This window comes from Octopus sinensis, linkage group LG3, assembly GCF_006345805.1.
Source record: "Octopus sinensis linkage group LG3, ASM634580v1, whole genome shotgun sequence".
NCBI lineage: Eukaryota > Metazoa > Mollusca > Cephalopoda > Octopoda > Octopodidae > Octopus > Octopus sinensis.
The window spans coordinates 78,362,779-78,385,644 of record NC_042999.1 but is presented as its reverse complement, the minus strand read 5'-3'; the positions used below and the strand labels follow the sequence as shown (position 1 = coordinate 78,385,644).

The 22,866-nt window shown below is 37.7% G+C and overlaps 1 protein-coding gene across 5 annotated transcripts in view; it reads left to right on the top strand.

Annotated features, from left to right (window-relative positions):
* LOC115209743 (dual specificity mitogen-activated protein kinase kinase 4) overlaps positions 1-22,866 on the top strand; it is an 88,719-nt gene that overhangs the window by 34,842 nt on the left and 31,011 nt on the right. Inside the window, exon 1 of one of the 5 annotated variants that reach the window (XM_036501108.1) lies at positions 11,183-11,210. The exons of the other annotated variants lie outside the window; for them this stretch is intronic. Coding sequence (XP_036357001.1) covers positions 11,198-11,210 — 13 coding nt within the window. The 5' untranslated portion in view covers positions 11,183-11,197. Of the gene's footprint in view, positions 1-11,182; positions 11,211-22,866 lie in introns of those variants that run through there. 5 annotated transcript variants of the gene reach the window in all.

The window sequence follows — 22,866 nt, the reverse complement described above, 5'->3', positions numbered from 1 at the left end:
AGTAATGCCTGCACATGGCAGTGTGGTAAGAAGTTTGCTTCCCAGCAATATGGTTCCAGGTTCAGTCCCACTGCATGGTACTTTGGACAAGTGTTTTCTGCTATTGCCTTGGGCCAACCAAAGCCTTGTGAGTGGATTTGTTATATGGAAACTGAAAGAAGCCCATGTGTGTGTGTGGTGTTTTTTGTCTGTGCTTGACCCCCACAACTGCTTAACAACTGGTCTTGGTGTGTTTACAATCCTGTAACTTAGTGGTTCAGCAAAAAGTGATTGATAGAATAAGTACTAGGCTTTAAAAAAGTACTGGGGTTGATTCATTTGACCAAAAGTTCTTCAAGGCAGTGCCCCAGCATGGCCACAGTCTAATGACTGATACATGTAAAAGATTAAAAAAATGACAAAAGATACACACACACACTCACACACACACACACACACACACATAGTGTACTGGAGAACACAAAGCAAGTGTTGTGCAGATATCCACAGAGTAGTGCTCAGATAAATGAAAACTTAAAATCCAATTCCTTCGCCCAGGGTGGCTGCCTCTGGTGTATATAGTTGGCTAGAATTTGAGAAGATTCTTTGCTTATATGAATATGTATATATGTGTGTGTGTGCTAATGAATACAGATACTGAACATGCTACAAGCCTTCACAAGGGCATATGTATACAAGCACACACACACACAGAATTATTTCATTGACCTCTTGTTATTCTGAGCTCTTGATGGAAGTTTCTTCATGTCCAAAGATCATGAGAGAGTGCATCACTCCCTCAAGTGGTTATGTAAATTGATCCTTGATGCTGCAGGGCTTTTCTTCCTGCCTGCATTTAGTAAGTTTTAAATTGACTGTCAGTCACAACAGCATAAGTACCAGTCAAATAATGAAGTTGATTCCATACTCTTTGTCTCTCCCCCCCCCCCCCCACTCCCCGAATCAGCTTCACTTTATTGTTTGGACATGAGGAACCACTCACAGTTTCCTTTTGTCTATTACAACCACTTTCACTTTTAATAGTGGAAGTGATCACTGAGGGTCTGGCATGATGACATAATACATATCAATCATGGGTGAACTGTGACCTACAGAACTTTCTGAATGGCATGCAAATGAAAAATTACCTTGAATTGTTTTGGTAGTGGGGCCCATCTGATGATGAGCCATGTCTATGTGGCCCATTTCTTGAAAAAGGTTGCCTTTGTCTGATAAATATCATGGGCATGGCCAGGATTTCAATCACTCATCATCATTGTCATTTAACATCTGCTTTCCATGCTGGCATGGGTTAGACAGTTTTACTGGAACTGGTAAGCCAGGGAGCTGCACCATGTTCCAGTCTGATTTGACATGGTTTCTATGGCTGGATGCCCTTCCTAACGCCAACTACTCCAAGAGTGTAATGGGTGCTTTTTATGTGCCACTAGTATGGGTGCCATTTACATGACACTGGCAACAGCCACAACTATGATTTCACTTAGTTTGGCAAGTCTTCCCAAGCACAGCAAAGGTCTTGATCACTTGTCATCACCTCTGTGAGACCAAACATTCGAAGACTGTGCTTCACCAAACCATCCCTCGCCTCCTTGAGGCCCAACATTCAAAGATCATGCTACTGCCAGTGGCTACGATCACGATTTCACAGGTGCTATTTACATGACACTGGCAACAGTCACAAATTCTATTTCACTTGGTTTGACAAGTCTTGAGTCCTTTAACATTCTAAATTGCATGTATATACTTATGTGTGACTGAGACGTTTGCTTTTTCAACACATAGTTTTGGACTCAGTCCCACAGTATGACAGCTTGGGTGAATATCTTCTGCAATAACCCTAGGCCAATTAAAGCTTTGTGAATGGATTTAGTAAACAGAAACTGAAAGAAGCTTGTCATTCATTTCCAGTATTTTCAAAAGCATGTTTGACCTCGGGGAAATATTACCCTGCTTGGAAGCAAATTGGTGACATGAAGGGCATCCAGCTGTGAAAAATTTGTCTTAAATTCTGTCTGATACATGCAGACATGGAAAAGTGGATGTTAAAACAGCATGTATGTTCAATTGATTGGTATGCAATCAAGTGGCTACACAGTTTTCTGAAGTTAGTTTTGCTAATGGTTAGGTCATTTGCATCATTAAAATCCCTGTAGGCTTGATCCCTCCTCATTTTTTGGGTACTATGTCCATAGCCATCATATACACTAGTGAAACCATTATGATGTTGCCCAAGATGCCTATATAACCCTTTAGCATTCAGATTATTCTGTCAAATGTAATACCTTTTCATTCACATTGTTTTTAATTAATCAAGCATTATTTTGTTGCTTCGAAATTTTGATGATGAGATTGTATATTTTGTAGTAGCATTGAAGGGTAGGTGTGATTGGCTGGATCTAGCTGGTTAGAACATGAAACAGGTGTATATTTGGGCTGGATATGACTGGTTTAAATGCTAAGAGGTTAAAATTACCAACCATGCACTAGTGTAGCTGGAAGGGAGCAGTCTGCCCCTGTGGCACTTTTAAAGGGGCAGTACTTTTGGGTCTGCTACAGGTAATATGTGGTTTTCTGTGGGGTCCAGGGGTGGCAAGCAGAAGGGCCGTCTCAGGTGGCACACACTCTAGCTATGCTAATGCGACCATGATGCTAAGGTCTCTGTCATTCATGATGATCTACAGGAAGGTTTCATAGAAGTGATTCTTCTCTTTATGAACACTCTCTGATTGTAGCACACGTGCAAAGATAAAGGTTACCTTTGTGTTGTCTATAGCTGGCCTGAACATAATTATTTTATCGCACACTCTGATTACCTTAATTATTTTATCTCTATTAATAATATACCTACTCCACCACCCAGAAAAGTTTTCATTGTTGTTCCTTGCTTCTGAGAAGTATAAGGCTCCTCCCCATTTAATCATTATCATCATCATCGGTTTAACATCCACTTTTCCATGCTTACATGGTGCAAACAAAATTTATTGAGACAAATTTCCTACAGCTGACTGCCTTTCCTGTTGCCAATACTTCTTCAGTTAGACATGTTGTCATGGATGCTTGAAATAAAGGACACTACTTGCATGATGGTGACACTTACTTTTTTTTTTCTTTCTCTCTCTTTATTTGTTTCAGTCATTTGACTGCAGCCATGCTGGAGCACCGCCTTTAGTCAAACAAATCGATCCCAGAACTAATTCTTTGTAAGCCTAGTACTTATTCTATCAGTCTATTTTGCCAAACCGCTAAGTTACGGGGAAGTAAACACACCAGCATCAGTTGTCAAGCAATGGTGGGGATACAGACACACAAACATACATATATATATACATATATATATATATATACAACGGGCTTCTTTCAGCTTCCATCTACCAAATCCACTCACAAGGCTTTGGTCGGCCCAAGGTTATAGTAGAAGACATTTGCCCAAGGTACTACACAGTGGGACTGAACCCGGAGCCATGTGGTTTGTAAGCAAGCTACTTACTACACAGCCACAAACACACATATGCATAAGGGAAAATATGTTATGAACATATTTGAACTAAAGTTTGTTTTTCTCTTCACTGTGGAGTAGTATTTGATGACTGGATGCAACTTCCTATATTTACATACCCACACCCTTATATATATAAATAGTACTGCTTCAATAGATTCCCTCCAACTAGTGCTAGTATAAGCAAGATTGATGCTGGTGTCTATCACCAGTCATACAATGAAAAGCTCAGTATATTAGAATAAAGAATATAGTTTGTTTTTTGTAATAGACACCATTCGAGTATGATCATTGCCAGCATCACCTTACTGGCACCTTTGCTGGTGGCATGTGTAAAAGGTTTGAGCGAGGTCATTGCCAGTACCGCCTGACTGGCCCCGTGCACGTAAAAGCACCCACTACACTCTTGGAGTGGTTGGCGTTAGGAAGGGCATCCAGCTGTAAAAATTTTGCCAGATCAAGATTGAAGCCTGGTGCAGCCATCTGGTTCGCCAGTCCTCAATCAAATCGTCCAACCCATGCTAGCATGGAAAGCGGACGTTAAACGATGATGATGATGATGTTATATATATTGGTGTATTTGAGGATGGTTATATATTGCCAGTTTAGCCAATATATATATATATAAGGGGTGGTCCAACCCATGCTAGCATGGAAGACAGACGTTAAATGATGATGATGATGATACATATGCTTACCTCTGTAGTCCTGGTGCACCCAATAGATGCATAAAGTAGTTGATGTTATGAAGTGCATCTAGCCATTTGAGACTGTGCCAAAATGTAGTGTACAAATGGATGTAACTCTTCAGCAATCAGGAGAGTTAATTACTTCAAAATTGATTTGGAATGTGACAGTACATCCAACTCATATCAACATGGAAAAATAAACATAACATGATAATGATGGGTGGTTGTGTGATTAAACATGAAAATGAACACATATAACTCTGTCATCTGTGACTGAGAGACCTGCAATCAAAGACATTCCACCCATGGCCATCCTATCCTCTCAAGCACTGTGCCCCCCCCCCTTTTTTTTAAAATAGACCTGTGTATTTTGAGGGAGAATTTTGCTGTTATTTCATTTGAGTGACCACATAGAAGCGCCATCGTTGATTAGAAATATGTTACATATTGATTACATACATGTGCAGGTGCACTTGTATGCACTGCACATATACTCACCATCTTGTACATCTACATTTGTGGTTTTAAGCAGCATTTCTCTCCATTCACTCTATCTACCCTCCTATATCTTTCTATATGTCACATTTTTTTTTTCACAGTCCCTTTCTTCCTCTGTATAAATTGTGTGTGTATGTATGTGTGTGTGTGTTTTTACATAAATTATCGTTAAATGAAAATTTAGGTGAAAAATCTAATTCTGAAGAAAGTCAGTTTCATTTGCTTTGTTTTTCTGGGGTTTTTTTTTATTATTGTTGTTGTTATTATTATAGCAGCTCTATCAATTTATGCAACTTAATAGAATATGTTTTTTTTTTTGTTTTGGTGTGTGTGTGTATATATATATATATATACGTGTGCGTGTGTGTACAGATAGATAGATAGATAGATAGATAGATAGATAGATAGATAGATAGATAGATAATAGATAGATAGATAGATAGATAGATAGATAGATTATTTCTATCTTCATCTAGTTATACAAACTACTCTTCAGTAATTGACTTTTTATCTAATTATTTACTCATCTATTCCTCAGGATTTCATATCCCTCAGGCTATGTTATATATCTCTGATATGCTGTATGTATCCACCCTATTTATCCATCAGTCTAACCAGGTTTATTCCAAATTAACAAGGGAGCCCCTTCTGTGACCGTTCGACTTGCTTGACAGCATACATTGAATAGTGTATTCCTGGATATATTGCTATGACTGAATAGACATGTTGGTCACGCTTGGAAAGTCTAATCATAGGTTTGTTCCACCAGTGTTAACCTGTAACTAAACAACTACTATATCATTCCTCTTATTTCCCCTACCCACACACACACACACACACACACACGTGCCATCTGTCTATCTTGCTAGCTAGCTAGCTACAGCTCTGTCTAAACGGTTCCATAGCTGTCCCTTTAAATCATTTGTTCCTTTGCCTCTTCACAAGCAATCTGTTACTCTGTTATTCGCCATCGATCTTCATCCTACGACCTTGTTTTACCAGCTTTGGGACCTTTGTTGCTTTGGAGATGAGGAAGCTGGAGTGGGAAGGTCGATTATTGCAATAGGCCTGTTCACACTAGCTTTGCCTTCGATTTGGGTTTAATTTATTTTCTCTAATAGGGTTGTTTATAGTTTTGTTTACTGAAAGCTGCACACACTCTCTCCCCCCTTTCTCTCTCTCTCTCTCTTTCGTGTACGTGTTAACTAAATCATTATGTGTGTGTGTGTGTGTAGCTTTATACCCCCTGTTATCGATCGCCTAAATAGCATTGTTTGTGGCTAGTCTAGAATGTGGAGATAGAAAGCTCGTTTTATATAGTTTACCCCATATTTAATTCGATGCCGTGTGTTTGTCAGTGTTCAAAATCTAACAGAATCCGCATTAGCGGCCTCAGCACATCCGTCATTGCCGCCATAGCTTGCGAAAATAAGGCTCCAGGTTTATTTAAAAGAAAAAACGATATACAAGTTGACGAAAGCACGTGATTTTGACTGAAGCAATTTCAGTTTTCAACTGACTATTCCTTTGCAACATACCAAAGGCATATGGTCTCTGATAGACACTCAAATATCAACCTTTAACGAGGAAGCCTGTACATGGCCGCTCGACCTGCTAGAAATAGTAGCCAAATCCTCATCAAATCATGCTTAAAGGCTCTTTAGGGAATGTTGTTCTGGGTGCATTGTGCCTATAAAGAAGACAGGATATTTATGATTGAAATAGCTTCAGGCAGGACATCGTATTACGTATAGGATAGGATGTTTATTAAAACCACTCCTGTTGAGACTGAAGACTTGTGCTTATATATAAAATCTGAGTCAAGATGTGCCAATACGAAACATTCTGATATGATTTACTTAACTGCCGATATTACTCATCATCATCGTCACGTGACAATCCCTTTCTCTGCAGAATTTGGGAGGATTGTCAAGGTGATTAGTGGTTATTGATGGAAAGGTGTAGCGGTATTCTACACCATCGTTGGCTGGAAATATAAATATGAAACTTTGATAATGTTGAATAACTAACACACACTCACACGATGTGCATAGGGATAACATTGTGGAAATAGCATCCCCAAAGTTTATGGGCGCAGACATGGCTACACCATAAGAAGTTTGGTTCCCCAGCAGATGGTTCCAGGTTCGGTCCCAGTGGCACCTTGGGCTAGTGTTCTACAATAGCCCCGAGCTGACCCAAATCCCTGTGAAAGGGCTTATTAGGTAGAAACTGAAAGAAGCTCGTCATGTGCGTGTGTGTGACTACCTCTTGACAGGCGGTGTTGGTTTGTTTACGCCCCAACCCAACTTGGCGGTTCAACCAAAAGGACCTAAAGAATAGTACGTCTTTTTAAAAAAATGAGGTCAGGGGTCGATTTGTTCTACTTGACCAGGGCTGGCCAACCTGAGGCCCGCGGGCCGCATGCGCCCCACAGACTTTTATCATGCGGCCCGCTTGATACTTTCTTGAAATGGGTTTATTTACTCTTTTACTTGTTTCAGTCATTTGACTGCGGCCATATTTGGAGCACCACCTTTAAAGAAACATTTTAAAATTTTTATAAAAAATTAAAGATTGTAATGAAAAGTAAAGAAAAGAAAGATACTACTGTTTTTGCAACAATAATATTTCATGTTGAATCAACGATCGTTCATTCATTATTGTAATAATAGCATGAGAAAGCAAAATGCTTTCAATTCTGTCAGTATACAAGCGGCCCTCAAAAACTTTCTGTGTTTAAAGTGACCCACAATGTAATTCGAGTTGGCCAGGCCTTTACTAGACCCTTCAAAGCGATGCCCCAGCATGGCCACAGTCCAATGGCTGAAACGAGTGAAAAATAAATATATATTTAATTCTTGAAAGTGAAATGAGTTTTACAGACTTTTTTTAATTAATTATTACAGCTTTATTTTGTAACTGAATCTAATTATAAAACTGTCATAGGACACAGTCTGCCAAAAGAAATGAGCAAAACAGATTTAAATTATCAAAGAAAACAGAATAGAATATAATTTACATAAACATACAAACCCTCACATATATAGACTAGACCAATATAAACTGGCCTTCCTACTGAAAATTGTTGAAACTGCCCAGAACAGTCACAGTATTACAACAGGTGATTGTGAGACTGAAATTCTCAAACAACCAAGACCCTCGATGAGCATTACCTGATACTTGACAGAGAGTGACATGAAGAATTACCATTATCATATACCGGCTAATCATTGGATTTCAGTCATACTTGGGTACACTAGCTTGAAAGGTCTATTTGATCAAATTGACCCCAGTACCATTTTCATAAGTCTGGTACTTATTCTAGCAGTTTCTTTTTGGTGAACCTCTGAATTATAGGGATGTAAACAAACCATCATCAATTGTCAAGCAGTGAGACACACATATCTCTCATGCCTCCGGCCATTTGAGTCTAATGTGTCATCTATACAGCTAAATGCTTTATAGATGCAAAACCAGTAATCATTCTCCGATCTGTCATAACAAACAACCTTGTGTGTGTCATATAGATATATGGTATTTCTGTCTGTCAAGCTCCCTCACAGGATATTGGTCTGTTCAGGGCAGTAACAGAAGACAACCAAGATACCGTTGATTGGGACTGAACATGAAACCTTGCAATGTGAACTTCTTAACCACACAGCCATGCCTGATTATTAGTCAGAGCATTTCAGCCCTTATACTGTCCACTCTTCTTCAAATGCCTGCCATACTCAATAACATTCTAGGAATTTTATTAAATCTACAGAATTGATGTTCTCGTTTCATTGTCCATATCACAGATATTTTCATCTTAGCTATTTCCCTTTCTTATAATGTCATTTGCTCGTTCAGTTTGAATTAGATGGTATATATATTAGGCACGAGTGTGTCTGTATGATTAAGTAAGTCTGCTTTCCAAACACATGGTCATGTGGTCAGTCCTCCTCCTTAGGAAAATATTATATTATAGCCTTGGGCTGACCTAAACTATGTAGATTTGTTAGGCAGAAACTGAAAGAAGCCCTTTGTGTGTGTGTGTGTGTGTACCTTTGTCTAGCCATCACACAATGGTTGTAAATGACCCTCACCCTCATACAAGCAATGTTGTTCATTTAGCCTTTCATGGAAAACCTATATGGTCATGGGGAAATATTACCTTGTTTGGAATTGGGTAAGGGTTGGTGACAAGAAGTGCATCTAGCCTTGAAAAAAAATCTGCCTCAAAAAATTCTGTCTGCTCCATGCAAGCTTGGAAATGTGGATGTTAATAAATGATAATGATGTGAGAAAGAAAGAGACTGATTGATTGTTTGATTGAGAAGGTGCATGGTCTAATGGTTAGGCAACTGGGCTCTTGATTACAAGATTGTGGGTTTGACTCCCAATCCAGAAGTGCAGTGTGTCCTTGAACAAGACCATTTACTTCTTGTTGCTTAGTTCATTCAGCTGAAGATGAGTACCAGCAGCAGCTGGGTGGGATTTATCCTGCTACAGACTGACATCCTCTCCAGATAGGAATTATGGTATTCCTTCAGTTGCTTATACACAATAGGAACCGAGATAAACTCCAGCTTTATGATCTTGTAGGTTCATGACAGATTTAGTTTCTTTTCAGTTTCTAAGCAGAGTGACCCAGGGAATAAATTTGATCCCTGAATAAGTCACTGGTCCAATATGATCTAGCAACATATAAGAATAACTAATACTATAATATCCCTGATATAGACAGTAGCATGAAAACAGTCTGTCCCTGTGAGCTTAATAAATGGTTTAGTTTGAAATTTTAAGAACCTTACCAAATATGACATACCTGAAGAAGGATAGAGGGTATAGTGGCTGAAATATTATAAGTATAACAACCAAGATTAAGGAACAAAGATTAATATATCACCAGTATTTAAATGATTATAAAATGTGTATGTATGTATAAAAATGTGTGCATGTATAATCAATTTAGGGTCAATATTTTAAAGCATGTTTGAGAATAACATCAGAATATTTACTGAGAGGCAGACTTAATAACTCAATACTGAAAGTAGAATCAATATGAATTGTGTGTGTGTGTGTGTGAATAAAAATCTCATATAACGTGCCAGTATATATTATGCATTCACTGATTCTTTTAGGTAGGTGCCTGTGTTGATGTGAGCAGTCATAGATACATGCCCCCACCTTGGCCCTCCTACCCTTGACCTAACACAACATCTAGGATAGAACAGATGAAGTGCAAAAGCACTGCACAAGCACTCAACTGTTATTCATTTCAGTTGAGTAAACTGGAACACTGTGAAAATGAAGTGCTTTACTCCAAGATAGAACACACTGCCTGGTTCCAGAATCAAACCTATGGCTCTATGGATCATAAAGCCAACACATTAACTACTAGTCCATTGTGTGTGTGGTGGGGGAGTATGGTCTGATAGATATTTGTACACATGTACTTTTCCCAAATAGCAATAAGCAATACCGGTATGAATCACACTTACACAATCTTGTTCACATTAACATCTGTTTGCCTATTGACTAGTGATGCTGAAATCATTCTTGCCTCCAGTTAACTGATGGTGATAGGTGATGGTGTGGCTGAAGAATGACTAAGCCCCTCTCTATGTAGTGATTTCTCTATAATGTATATGAGATTCAGTTTCAATTTCCTGTTAAGACTTTACATTATTTACTTCATGTCAAGATTGCCATTGTGAAAAGGTATTGAATTTCTCTGCTTTTAATTTTTCAGTGCTAAACTTGGAGTTTAAAAATGACTGTGGTTGTTGTTATTAAACAGTGAACTGGCAGAATCAGCCAGTACAGCAATGAATTCACTGTGTTTACAGCATTTTGTTATGTTCCTTTACATTTCTGAATTCTTTGAATCCCTCGAAATGAGCTTTGCTTTTTATTCTTCCATGGGCAATAAAATAAAGTACCAGTCAAATACTGGTGTTAATACCAGTAAGAATTCTCTTTCCCAAAATTTTGTCACTGTATGCTTAGATTAGAAATTTTCAATATTACTATTATTCAACAGAGGACATCAAGTGTTGCAAAGACTGATAGCAGCAACTGGTTGTGTGAATGACAAATTGCTTGGTTTGAATAGTCTGCCTTATAAGTTTTACGGATACTTGCCAGTTTTGTTCAGTTTAGACAGATGTTTCTTGCCACATATAACAAACTTGGAACATAGGCATAGGAGTGGCTGTGTGGTAAGTAGCTTGCTTGCCAACCACATGGTTCCGGGTTCAGTCCCACTGTGTGGCACCTGCTATAGTCTCAGGCCGACCAAAGCCTTGTGAGTGGATTTGGTAGACGGAAACTGAAAGAAGCCCGTCGTATATATATATATATATATATATATGTGTGTGTGTATATGTTTGTGTATCTGTGTATGTCCCTGTAACTTAGCAGTTCGGCAAAAGAGACTGATAGAATAAGTAATAGGCTTACAAAGAATAAGTCCTGGGGTCGATTTGCTCGACTAAAGTTGGTGCTCCAGCATGGCCACAGTCAAATGACTGAAACGAGTAAAAGAGAGTAAAAAAGAATATTTGTGCGAGCTAGGGAGTGGCACTGCTGCTGAGTAAAAACTTGAATATTGGAGATATTATCCAATAACTTCTGATCCATAATTCTGCTGAATACAGAGTTTTAAAAAATATTGACTAGATGCTTGCAAAAGGGTTTGTGCTTGTTGTTGATAGCATAATTGGAAAAGTACAAACTTGTGCAATCCCAAGCAGATCTATTGGTTTTTAGTTTTGGTACATCTCATTAGTGGAGAATCATCAACCTGCAGGTAGATAAAGTAAACTAATAAAACACAATGCAATCAATTCAATATATACACTTAATATGACAAATTCTCTAATTAAGGAGCATGACATACTTGAAACAGCTGTCAAATCTCTCTTAAATCATGCTTTATCATCTTAAAAAAAGGAAGGGTCTAACAAAAAAACATCACTAGTTTCAGGTTGAATGCTTTTGATTACAAGTCTTTATGATCAGAGCTAAACTGAAGTTAAAAAAAGAACTACCACAATTTGTGGTATCGTGTCAATACAAGAAATTTTCATTATTCTTTTGCCTAAAGTTTTGGGCTTATTTATGAATTCATTTTTATCATTTCTTGCTTCAAATTCATTTTTACAAACGTAATCGAAGGGCCTTAGAGTCAATCTAGCAAAAACCAAAGTCTTAGTAAGTAGGAGTGCAGAAAAATCACAAACCCCTTCAAGTAGGTGGCCCTGCTTGATCTGTAGAAAAGATGTATGTAGAAACTCCATAAAATGTACCTGGTGTAAGCTATGAACACATAAGAGGTGCAGCAATATCAAATGAAGGTTAACTGGGAAGATAGTTTTTGTGTGTGACAGATGCACAGGGGCAATAAACACAAAGATGTACTGAAAACAGATTCCATCACATGCCAGGGGAAAAAACTAGTAGTACTTGGTAGCTTCTGTTACCTAGGTGACCAAGTCAGTAGCAGGGATGGATGCTCTGAGAGCATAGCTGCTAGAATAAGAATAGGCTAGGCAAAGTTCAGGGAGCTCCTACCTCTGCTGGTAACAAAGGGCCTCTCGCTCAGAGTGAAAGGTAGACTGTATGATGCATGTGTATAAACAGCCATGCTACACGGCAGTGAAACATGGGCTGTGACTGCTGAGGATATGCATATGCTTGAAAGAAAGAAAGCTAGTATGCTCCACTGGATGTGTAATGTCAGTATGCATACATGGCAGAGTGTAAGTGTCCTGAGAGAAAAGTTGGACATAAGAAGCATCAAGTATGATGTGCAAGAGAAACGACTGTGCTAGTATGGTCAATTTTTGTGTATGGATGAGGACAGTTATATGAAGAAGTGTCACATTCTAACAGAGGAAGGAACCTGTGGAAAAGGTAGACCCAGGAAGATGGGATGAGGTGGTGAAGCACAACCTTCATACATTGGGTCTCTCAGACGCAATGACAGGAGACCAAGACCTTTGGATATATGCTGTGATTGAGAAGACCCGACAAGTCAAGTGAGATTGTAGATGTGGCCAATGCTAGTGTTGCATAATCAGCTCGTAAAAGTACTCTCCACTTGTCAGGCAATATCTTATGCTTGAGAAGATCTGTTGAGTCAAGTGAAATAGTAAAATCGTAGTCATGACTGATGCCAGTGCCACCTTACTGCCCCCTCCCCCGTGCCAGTGGCACATAAAAAATACTCTCTACACTCTTGGAGTGGTTGGCATTAGGAAGGGCATCCAGCTGTAGAAATCTTGCCAGATCAGATTGGAGCCTGGTATAGCTTCCTCACTTGCCAGTCCTCAGTCAAACCATGCTAACATGCAAAGCGAATGTTAAGCGATGACGATGATGTCACGTAATTTACATAAGCTATCAATGTTTTTTAAAGAATTCATGAATATTAAAACTATTCCATTTCTCCTCATTAAAAATGGCGGATATTTTGTGCATATCATCATCATCATCATTTAATGTCTGTTTTCCATGTTAGCATGGATTAGATGGTTTGACTGGAGATAATAAGCTGAGAGCTGCACTGGGCTCCAATTGTCTGTTTTGGATTGGTTTCTACTGCTGGGTGTTTTTAATGTGTCACTGGCATGGGTGCCTTTTGCATGTCTCTGACACAGATACCTTTTACATATCACTGGCTCTTTACATGGCACCAGCACAAGTGCTTGTTATGTATCACCAGCATGTGTACTTTTTAGGTGTCACTGGCAAGGGTGCCTTATACATATCATCACCATTTTGTGTTTGCTTCCCATGCTGGCATGGGTTAGACAGTTTGGCTGAAACTGGAGAGCTGCAGCAGATTTCAGTCTGATTTGACATGGTTTCTACAGCTGGATGCCCTTCCTAACACCAACCACTCCAAGAGTGTAATGGGTGCTTTTTATGTGCCACTTGCTCTGGTGCCATTTCATGACATTGGCATCAGCCACAACTACGATTTTACTTGGCTTGATGAGTCTTCTCAAGCACAGCATATCACCAAGGTCTCAGTCACTTTTCATTGCCTCCATGAAGCCCAACGTTCAACAGTTGCTTTTTATGTACCACTAGCACAGGTGCCTCTTACATGATACTGGCATCTATGGTTTCACTTGGCTTGACAGGTCTTCTCAAGCATGGCATATCACCATAGGTCTTTGGCTACAGTCAAGTAAAAGATAAAATATAAAATTCTCTTTTACATTTTTTTTTTAAGGCAGTTGGGAGTTTGTCATATGAGAAGGACAACACTCTATGGTCAATGTAGTCACTCTCAGACTAGATTTACTTCAGTAAATGATGCATTTCTAAATATTTAAAGGTCTATGTCAGCTGGTAAAATTGAGGGAAAGAGATCTGTTGCAAATGCATTCAGAGCACCCATGAACTAGGTTGTGATGTTAAACCAGACAGTGGCCTAATTTAGACCAATTACATGCACAAACACCAGTTTTACATGCTTCATTTTTGTACATACTGCTCTGCATTTTTAAAATAGCTGCTGCCTATGTTTCACATAACACACTTCAAAACATGTACACTTATAGCACATCTTGTGCTGACTCTATTGACACATATTGGTGTTTCTGACTGCACCATTTTTGAGGTTTCTGGGTTAGATTTTCTACAATTGAATATTCAGTCCTGTCATAAATTTCACAGACAACCAATGTCTGTGGTGTACACTAGCTCTAACAAGGCTCATTTCTGTGGCTGACTCAGCCAGATCCTCTTCTCTGTGTTAGCCTAAGCCACTGTAACCAAACTAAGACTAGGAATATTTATGTTGTGTTTCAGCTGTAGGAAAGTCCATATGAGATTAGTTTTCCGTCTCATTGAACCGCAATATTTTGTGAGTGAAATGATGTGTTACAAATTTGGTAGATTCTGAGAATTCAAATGTTGGATGTTCAAGATAGGTGCAATTGTAAGTAATGTATAATAAGTATTAGCAATGATAATAATGGGACAGTTTTTAAGTTAGATACAAACTTGTTAAATAATGATTTCAAATTTTGGCACAAGGCCAGCCAGAACGGGGAGGGGATAAGTCAATTATATTAACCCCAGTGTTCAACTGGTACTTACTTTATCAACCCTGAAAGGATGAAGAGTAAAGTTGACCTTGGCAGAATTTGAACTCAGAACGTAAAGACAGAAAAAATGGTGCTAAGCATTTTGCCCAACATGCTAACGATTCTGACAACTCGCCACCTTAAACTTATTAAATAATGATATAAAAGTATAATGAATTAAATTGATCCCATAACACTAATAGGACTTATTTGATCAAGCCCAGAGAGATGAAAATAGAATCAGCCATGTAAGGATTTAAATTTTAAGCATAAAATACTGTCCAAGATTCTAGCAGTTTGCTGTATTAACAATATCAAAATTGATTTCTCATATTAGCACATGGTCATGAATTTGTTGAAGAGTGTAGTCAATTGCATTGAGCAAAATACATACTTGCTACTTAGGTTTATTGACTTTGGTGGAATGGAGGGTGAAAATCAATGCTGCGAGGTTTTGAATATGGGGAATAATGGAGCAAAACAAATGATGGTAAATAACTGGTATGTTAAGTGTTTTGTTTTAATGTTATAGTTTACTACAAAATATATCTATAGATTTTAGCCAAACAGTTAACACACCAGTAGTTTATTAATCAAACTAACTTCCAAGAATACATTACATATGAAAATTGATCTATCCAATTAATCCCTTAGTAATAAGAGATTTTTAAACTGTGTCTTCATGGACATTTAAAGAGAGTTTCTTGGTCATAATGAAATTCCAGCACAGGATTGAAACTAATCTTGCTTATCCCATGTTTTTCTCCTTGAAGATATTGTATATAAACTCAAGTTGTTTAAATATGTTTATTACGTAGTGTTGACTAAAATCTATAGATATATTCTGCTGTACAGTCTAGCATTGTAACACTATATTTCATATAATGCTCTATAGTTTCTAAAGTTCTACTGCATTATGAATAATAATAATGTCTCTAGCATTACAGGAGTGGCTCTTGAAGGAAGTGATAAGCGGCAGTATGTAAACGGTGGATGGAAATCTGCAGTATAGTAAAACTGTAGATATGTGAGAAGTAGGGAGATGCTGTGAAATATAGGGGTGAGAGACAGATGTACAGAATCCAAGACAGAGATCAGAGGTATATAGTGGTAGATATAGTGAATGACAAACAAGGCTTATGAGATGAGAGTGATGATATGAGATGGTGTTCAGAGGAAAGGGACAGTCATTGGGAAAATAAATTAGTATGGAATGTTATTAGCAATACAAGGTGGGTGATAAGCAAAAGAAGTGGTTCCAAAAAGCATTGTAACCAGTACCACACAGGTGAATGAAATATAGAATATTCTGCTCTCATATAGTTACAGCAGCTGAGTAAAATAGTACTGTTAGAAGAGTAGTAGAAGAACAAGTTGTAGTATACGACTTGAGGGAAGACACATAGACATAAATGATATATTTTTAGGGCCTCATTATTGGAGGAGATGAATGGGTTTTCACAAACACAGTGAATTATCTGTCATTCTCTGTGAGGCTCACAAACCTGAACTTGGTCTTCACTACTTTGTCCCACACCTTCCTAGTACTCACTTTTCCACCAGTTCCATTCACATTTAGCAATCAACACCTTTATGCAGCTGTCTTCATACATACACATCAAATGACCATATCAGTGCAGTCTTCTCTCTTGTACACTACATCTAATGCTTCATATTCCTAATTTTTCTCTCTACATTTGCACTTTGTTCGATGTGCACATTGTTGCTGTACATCAAGTAGAGCATGCCCACTTCATTTCTAATTTTCGTATATCTTCTGCATTCATGGCCCACATTTCACAACCATGTAGCATTGCTGTTTGTACACAAGAGTCATATAATCTACTTTTTACTCTGAGAGACAGGCCTTTTGTTACCAACAGTGGTAATAACTCTCTGAACTTTCTCTAGCCAGTTCTTATTGTAGCAATTATACTCTCAGAACATCTTCTTCAACTGCCATTTAGATAACAGAAGCTATCTACAGCTTTGAGCAAACCACCTAGGCATTCGAGAAAATCTATTTCCTGCAAGTTCTTAGTATTTACTGCTCTTGTGCATCTGCCACTAACAAAGTCTACACTTTCTCTTAATCTTCCTGCAATTCTTCAACACCTCTTATATGAGTCCTTAGTTTGCACTGAGCACATTGTATGGAATTTCTGTCTACACTTTCAACTTACCAAACAGCCATTTTCTTGAAGCGATTAGCACTTCACTGCTTACTAAATCTAGGTCTTTGCTAAGTTAACTGTGAGACCTTTTGATTCCAGATTTTGCTTCCACTCCTAGTTCTACCACAGATTCACCTATAAGAACAAGGTCATCAACATAGAGGATTTCTGTCAGGCAACTGGTCTTAAACCCCTCTGTTATAGCCTAGAGGACTATGATAAATAGGAGGGGACAGATAACCAAGCCTTGGTGAACTTCCTGCACAGGAAATTTGTTCCTATATTCATTGTTAACTCTCACTTTAGTGACAGTACCCCCAAACATGTCTTGAACAGCAACCACCAGATCCAGAAACAATGACCTGGTCGATGGCTCTCTCCAGGTCAAAAAAAGCCAAGTGCAGCAGTTTATTTTTGGCTAAATATGTCTCCTGCAATTGCCTCACTAGAAAGAAAGCATCAACAGTGCTTCTGCCTGGCATAAAACCAAATTGCATCTCATCTAGTCTAACTCTTTTCTTAATTAGTCGAGCTATAACCCTTTTTTGTAACTTTCATGACCTGGTCTAGTTCTGTCTGTCTATTTGTGTGTGCGTGTGTGTGTGAGTGAGAGTGAGAGCATATTTCAGTGTAAATGTTTACAAGCTGTGTTAGGCTATAAACGGTGATGTTGGCAGAGAAATGCCAAAACATATTCTGCTTGCTCTGTATTTTTAAGGGTGAGTGAAATGAAAAATCCCTTATTTATAAGTAGGTAGGGGTTAATGATAGGAAGGTCATTCAGCTATAAAGTAATGCTTTAATAACATGTATTCATCTAACCCATGCTAACATAAAATATATATCATCTAAAAAGATGATAGAACAAATGAACATATTTGTGTATGTGCGAAATGGGGAATGTTTAATATTTCCAATAATTTTTTAAACACAGTATTTAATTTGCAGATTGGTTCTGAACTTGTACCTAATCTCTTAAATGTTATAAGTAATTAACTGAACTTCTAGGTCAGCTAAAGTACACCACATCTGAGTTAAGCTTGTGCCTTCGCCCAACCTCTTTGCCTAGTTTCTTTCTTTCTCTCTGCCGACTCTCTTTCACTATCTCTCTGTTTATATGTTTCTCCTCCAGCCTATCTCCCTCTGTAAATTGCTATATATATATATATAAAAACCTCATTATAGCTTAGCTAAATTACATTATTACATCCAGGTATATTACACACTCTACTAGCTATTATATGCACACACACACACACACCTTACAAACGTGTGTGTATGTGTGTGTGTATTGTCCCACCCATCCAAGAATGGAAGGCAGACATTAAATAATAATGATCATCATCATCATCCATGCATGCATGGGTAGGATGATTGACAGGAGCCGGCCAGATAGAAAATCTTCCCAAGGATACTGTATCTGTTTTGACAAGGATTTTACTGCTGGAGGCCCTTTCTAACACCAACCACTCCACAGAGTGGACTCAATGCTTTTTACATGGCACTAGCACAGGCAAAGTTAGTTGTGGCAAGATTTTGTAGATTAGTTAAGGATTCATTAGAATCTAGATGCACCACCATGTAGGATGCCAGAACTGGCTTGGTACTATAACATTGAGTTCAGTATGAGTTAAAAGCAACCATTAGGTGTCGTGCTGGTAGTGTACTGCAGGTTTATATTGGATTTGGTACCTATATATATATAGGTACCAAACCCAATATTGTAAACCTAGATCTGACTCAGTATTGGTTCTTGGTGTGGCATAAGTATAAAAAGAATAACACAAATGGAGTTTAAAATTTACTACTATATCTTTATAGTTACACATTCTATAACAGGCTGTATTATGTATATATAGTCATTTTCTAGCTACATAGCCTATCATCTATGTATAATATGTACTATGGAGCTTTGCTAAATCGTATGTTCTATTTACCATTAGGTAGAGCAAATGCTGATCATGTTCTTATTCCTATCAAAATCCTCAGTAAAAAAGAATTCAAAATAAAAGTTAATTAACCAGCTTGCTTACATTGCATGTTTATCACATGGAACTTATTGATTTCCCTCTTTTTCTTATTCTTGTTAATTGCTGCTTGTATCAGGACAGGAGAAATGCAAGATCAAAATTAAATATCAAGTTACAGCCATCCAACTTACCAATTTCTGAGACTTGTCAGTCCTCCGTTGTTTTGTTTTCTTTTTGGGTTTTTTTTTACATATATGCACACAGAAGCACACACATATATACACATACTCAACTGTACATGCATATACATGCCAGCCACAACTTCCAATCATTTTTACAGTGGATAGTAAATTCCTTTTCTGGTAGTTTTTTTGTTATTTGTGCTGACATAATGAATATTAAAATAATGTCTTTGAGAATGGAGGAATTTGGTCATTGCTTTGTAAAGTGATAATTAATTATTGATAAGAAGTTTGTTGTTTATTCCTATATCAGTTCTACTCAAACAGATCTATAATCAAAGGCATTCCACTGACCACTCCAGTGTATATTTTTTTTTTTTAGACTTTAAGATTGATTTGGAGATTTGGCTGCTATTGATAGCAAATCAAGTGACCACAAAGAGGCTCTTCAGGTGGCTTGTAGTAACTGTAATCTATATAATAGAAATTTGTAATTATGAATGATAAATACCTTTATAAAATAAAATTTTTATATGCCTTTGCTGTGTTGAAGATATTTTGGGTAAAATATGTTTGGCAAACATAAGAATGTGGACATTTAGCCATTTTATTGATAACATTACCAAATTATGTGAAAACAGTGATCATACATTGTCAATTCAGAAAAGTTCATTACACCAAATCTGACAAAGCTCTTAATATAATGTAAAGCTGGTTGGAATTTTGATAATTCCACAAATACTTTCTTTAGTCACATATCTGAATTTTGATCCATCAAGGCTGAAAGCATGCAGCTACAGAAACTATACCCCCAAAAATGGGACATACTAATGCAACATGGATCTGCAAGCTGCATTAAAAGTCACCCATCATTTTATATCTGCCTTTCCAGATGGATATGGATTCTAATGAACTGTGTCAGTTTTTATTCAAATTTATGGCCCTCCTAAATGGTTTGTAGACCATGTCTTATTCATGCTTTCCATTTTTGGCATAATTTCTGTGTGTGTGTGTGTATTGTCCCACCTATGCCAGACTTACCTGCTCTTGGTCTCACTTTGTCAGTCTTACCTGTTCTGGGTCTCACTTTATGTCACTCTTACCTGCTCTGGGTTTCACTTTATGTCAGTCTTACCTTCTCTGGGTCTCACTTTGTGTCAGTCTTACCTTCTTTGGGTCTCACTATATGTCAGTTTCACCTGGTTTTGGTCTGACTTTGTGTCAGTCTCACCTTCTCTGCATCTCACTTTGTCAGTCTCACTGGTTTTGGTCTCATTTTGTGTCAGTCTTACCTTCATAGTTTGCTCTCAGAGCATTGTATCATGGCACTGGCACTAAAGATTTTGTCTTATTACCAGTAGGATGAAAGATTGTCTTATTTCTTGTATTGTTCCTTTCTTTCTACACAATTGTGTGGCAGGAAGAGAGAGTGCAAGAAAAGAATCAGAGCAAAAGAAGTGATGAAGAAATAGAAGGGAAAATAAATGAAGAGTTCGTGAATTTCCAGTAATTCTTTGTGTTCCAATCCAAAGGCTGTGGCCGTGTTTATGGCATGTGTGCATAATATTTTATGTACTCTCCCATCTTTATTGTATGTCTTGATTTCAAAATAGTTACACTGTATCCTGACAAGCAAGTACAGTGACTTTGGGTAAGAGTATAAAAACTGCACCCCTCTGCTGAGCCATGTCAAGCCAGTGTGGCAGAGTAGGCACATCAAACCAGTATGATCTCAAGCTCAAATTCACAGCCTCCACATCAGACCATGGTTGGTGGAGAGAACAGGCTGGGGCCTTTGTCCTGCAGTGGACTAAACATAGGCAATTTAATCCAATCCAAAATTGTGGTCTAACCCTTTAGTATTTACACCAACCATATCCAGTCCTAAATATTCTACCTGTTTTATATTCAAACTGACTGGATCCAGCCTCTTACACTTATCCTACAATGCCATACTAAAGATAAACAATAACATCATCAAACTTCCAAAGCTACAAGATACTGCATGTGTTATTTAAATCAACATGAATAGATAAGCATTACACTTGAGAAAGTATTCAAAATACTAAAGGGTTGGCAACATGAAAGACATCCAGCCATAAAAGACTGCTTCAGAAAACCTTTCCAGCCTATGGAAAAGTGGATGTAAAACAGTAATGAGGATATATTCTTCACTTTTACACCCATAATTTAATGATGTTATTGGTATGATGGATTGTTTTTATCAGAGTAATTATCTTTTCTACTTTTCACTTAACCACAAAAGAGGTATAGTAGGAGGCCTGTTTTTCATCAGCCATTCTCAGACAAACTGCAAGCAAGCACAGCTATGTACTCTGACATTGATAGTGTCTAGTATGCTGTTAACCTCTGACTCTGTAGTTAGTATTATAATGGATCTATTTCAGTATTCAGTCGAGAGTTGTTGTTTAGACCTAGGCCAACCTACTGAGCAGATCTGTGATCAAAGATATTCCAGCAATGATCACCAAGTCCTTATCTTTAACATTGTATATCTTGGAGTACATTATCCAGTGTATACCTTGTTACTTCAAGACAGTAGGATATATTTGAGGGAAGTTTAGCTGTTATTTTTAGCTGGTCACGTGACCACATAGGGAATCTCTTGTCTCACTCAGTCTGGGATGAATTCTTGTGTTTGCTTATTTTACTTGCTTTTTTTTTGTTTTTCCTGTTACACAATGATTGCTTTCTATTTGGTACCTAAGCCACAAATTGAGAGGAAAGGATTTGAAATTAGTTCTAACTAGCCATCATTCATTTGCAGTCACTCATTCTGGCAGGCACAAATTTACACACAACATAACCATTTACACTCACTTGCACACATCTTTACACGTGCATACATCTTCACATGCAGCATAACTAATCGCAATCACTCATACACACCCATTTCTATAATAAACACACAGATAGATTTACATGACCTGTTTAAACTAATATACACTTCCGCATTAGAATGAGTCTGTTCTAGAAAAGCTCACTTCTATTGAATTCTTCAACTAATTTTGTTTCCATGTTAACCATTACATTTATCAAATCAGATTTTAATCCATTCTTCATTTGAATTCTAAAGGGAACTTCTATGGTGTTGCTTGACATTATCTTTTTTTTTTATTTCTTTTATACTTGTTTTAGTCATAGGACTGCAGCCATACTGAAGCATTACAGAGACATAAACAAACCTACACTGGTTGCCAAGCAGTGGTGGAGGACAAACACACACACACATGACAGGCTTCTTTCAGTTTTCATCTACCAGATTCACTAGGCTTCGGTTGACTTGGGGCTATAAAAAACACTTGCCCAAGATACCTGGGTCCTGAGATTCCTGCATATAGGAAAAGGATGGGATGTTCATAGTTGGAAGGCCGTTCATCATAGATCTGTTCAATCAGGACTGACCAGTAGCTTAACAACAAAAACACCCTCCACCAGTTCTCCAGTTTTTTCTCATTGTTAGCTGATGTTATTTGTACTCATTTATACTTATTGATGGTGTTATTAAGTGCAATAAACTAACAGAATTTATCCTGCTCTCTTCCTCATCCCTCTCATTATCTCATTACCTCTTTCCTCCACATAATACCTGTCTAAAAAAAAAATCAATAACCACTTATTTATGATATGTATATTTTGTATATCAACCGTTTGGGTTATTAAGCTACTTGCTAGTAGCCTTTCTACTGCTCAGCTTGTTTTGCTGTTCTTTTCCAATTTGTTTTTTGGGTATTTTATTATTAAG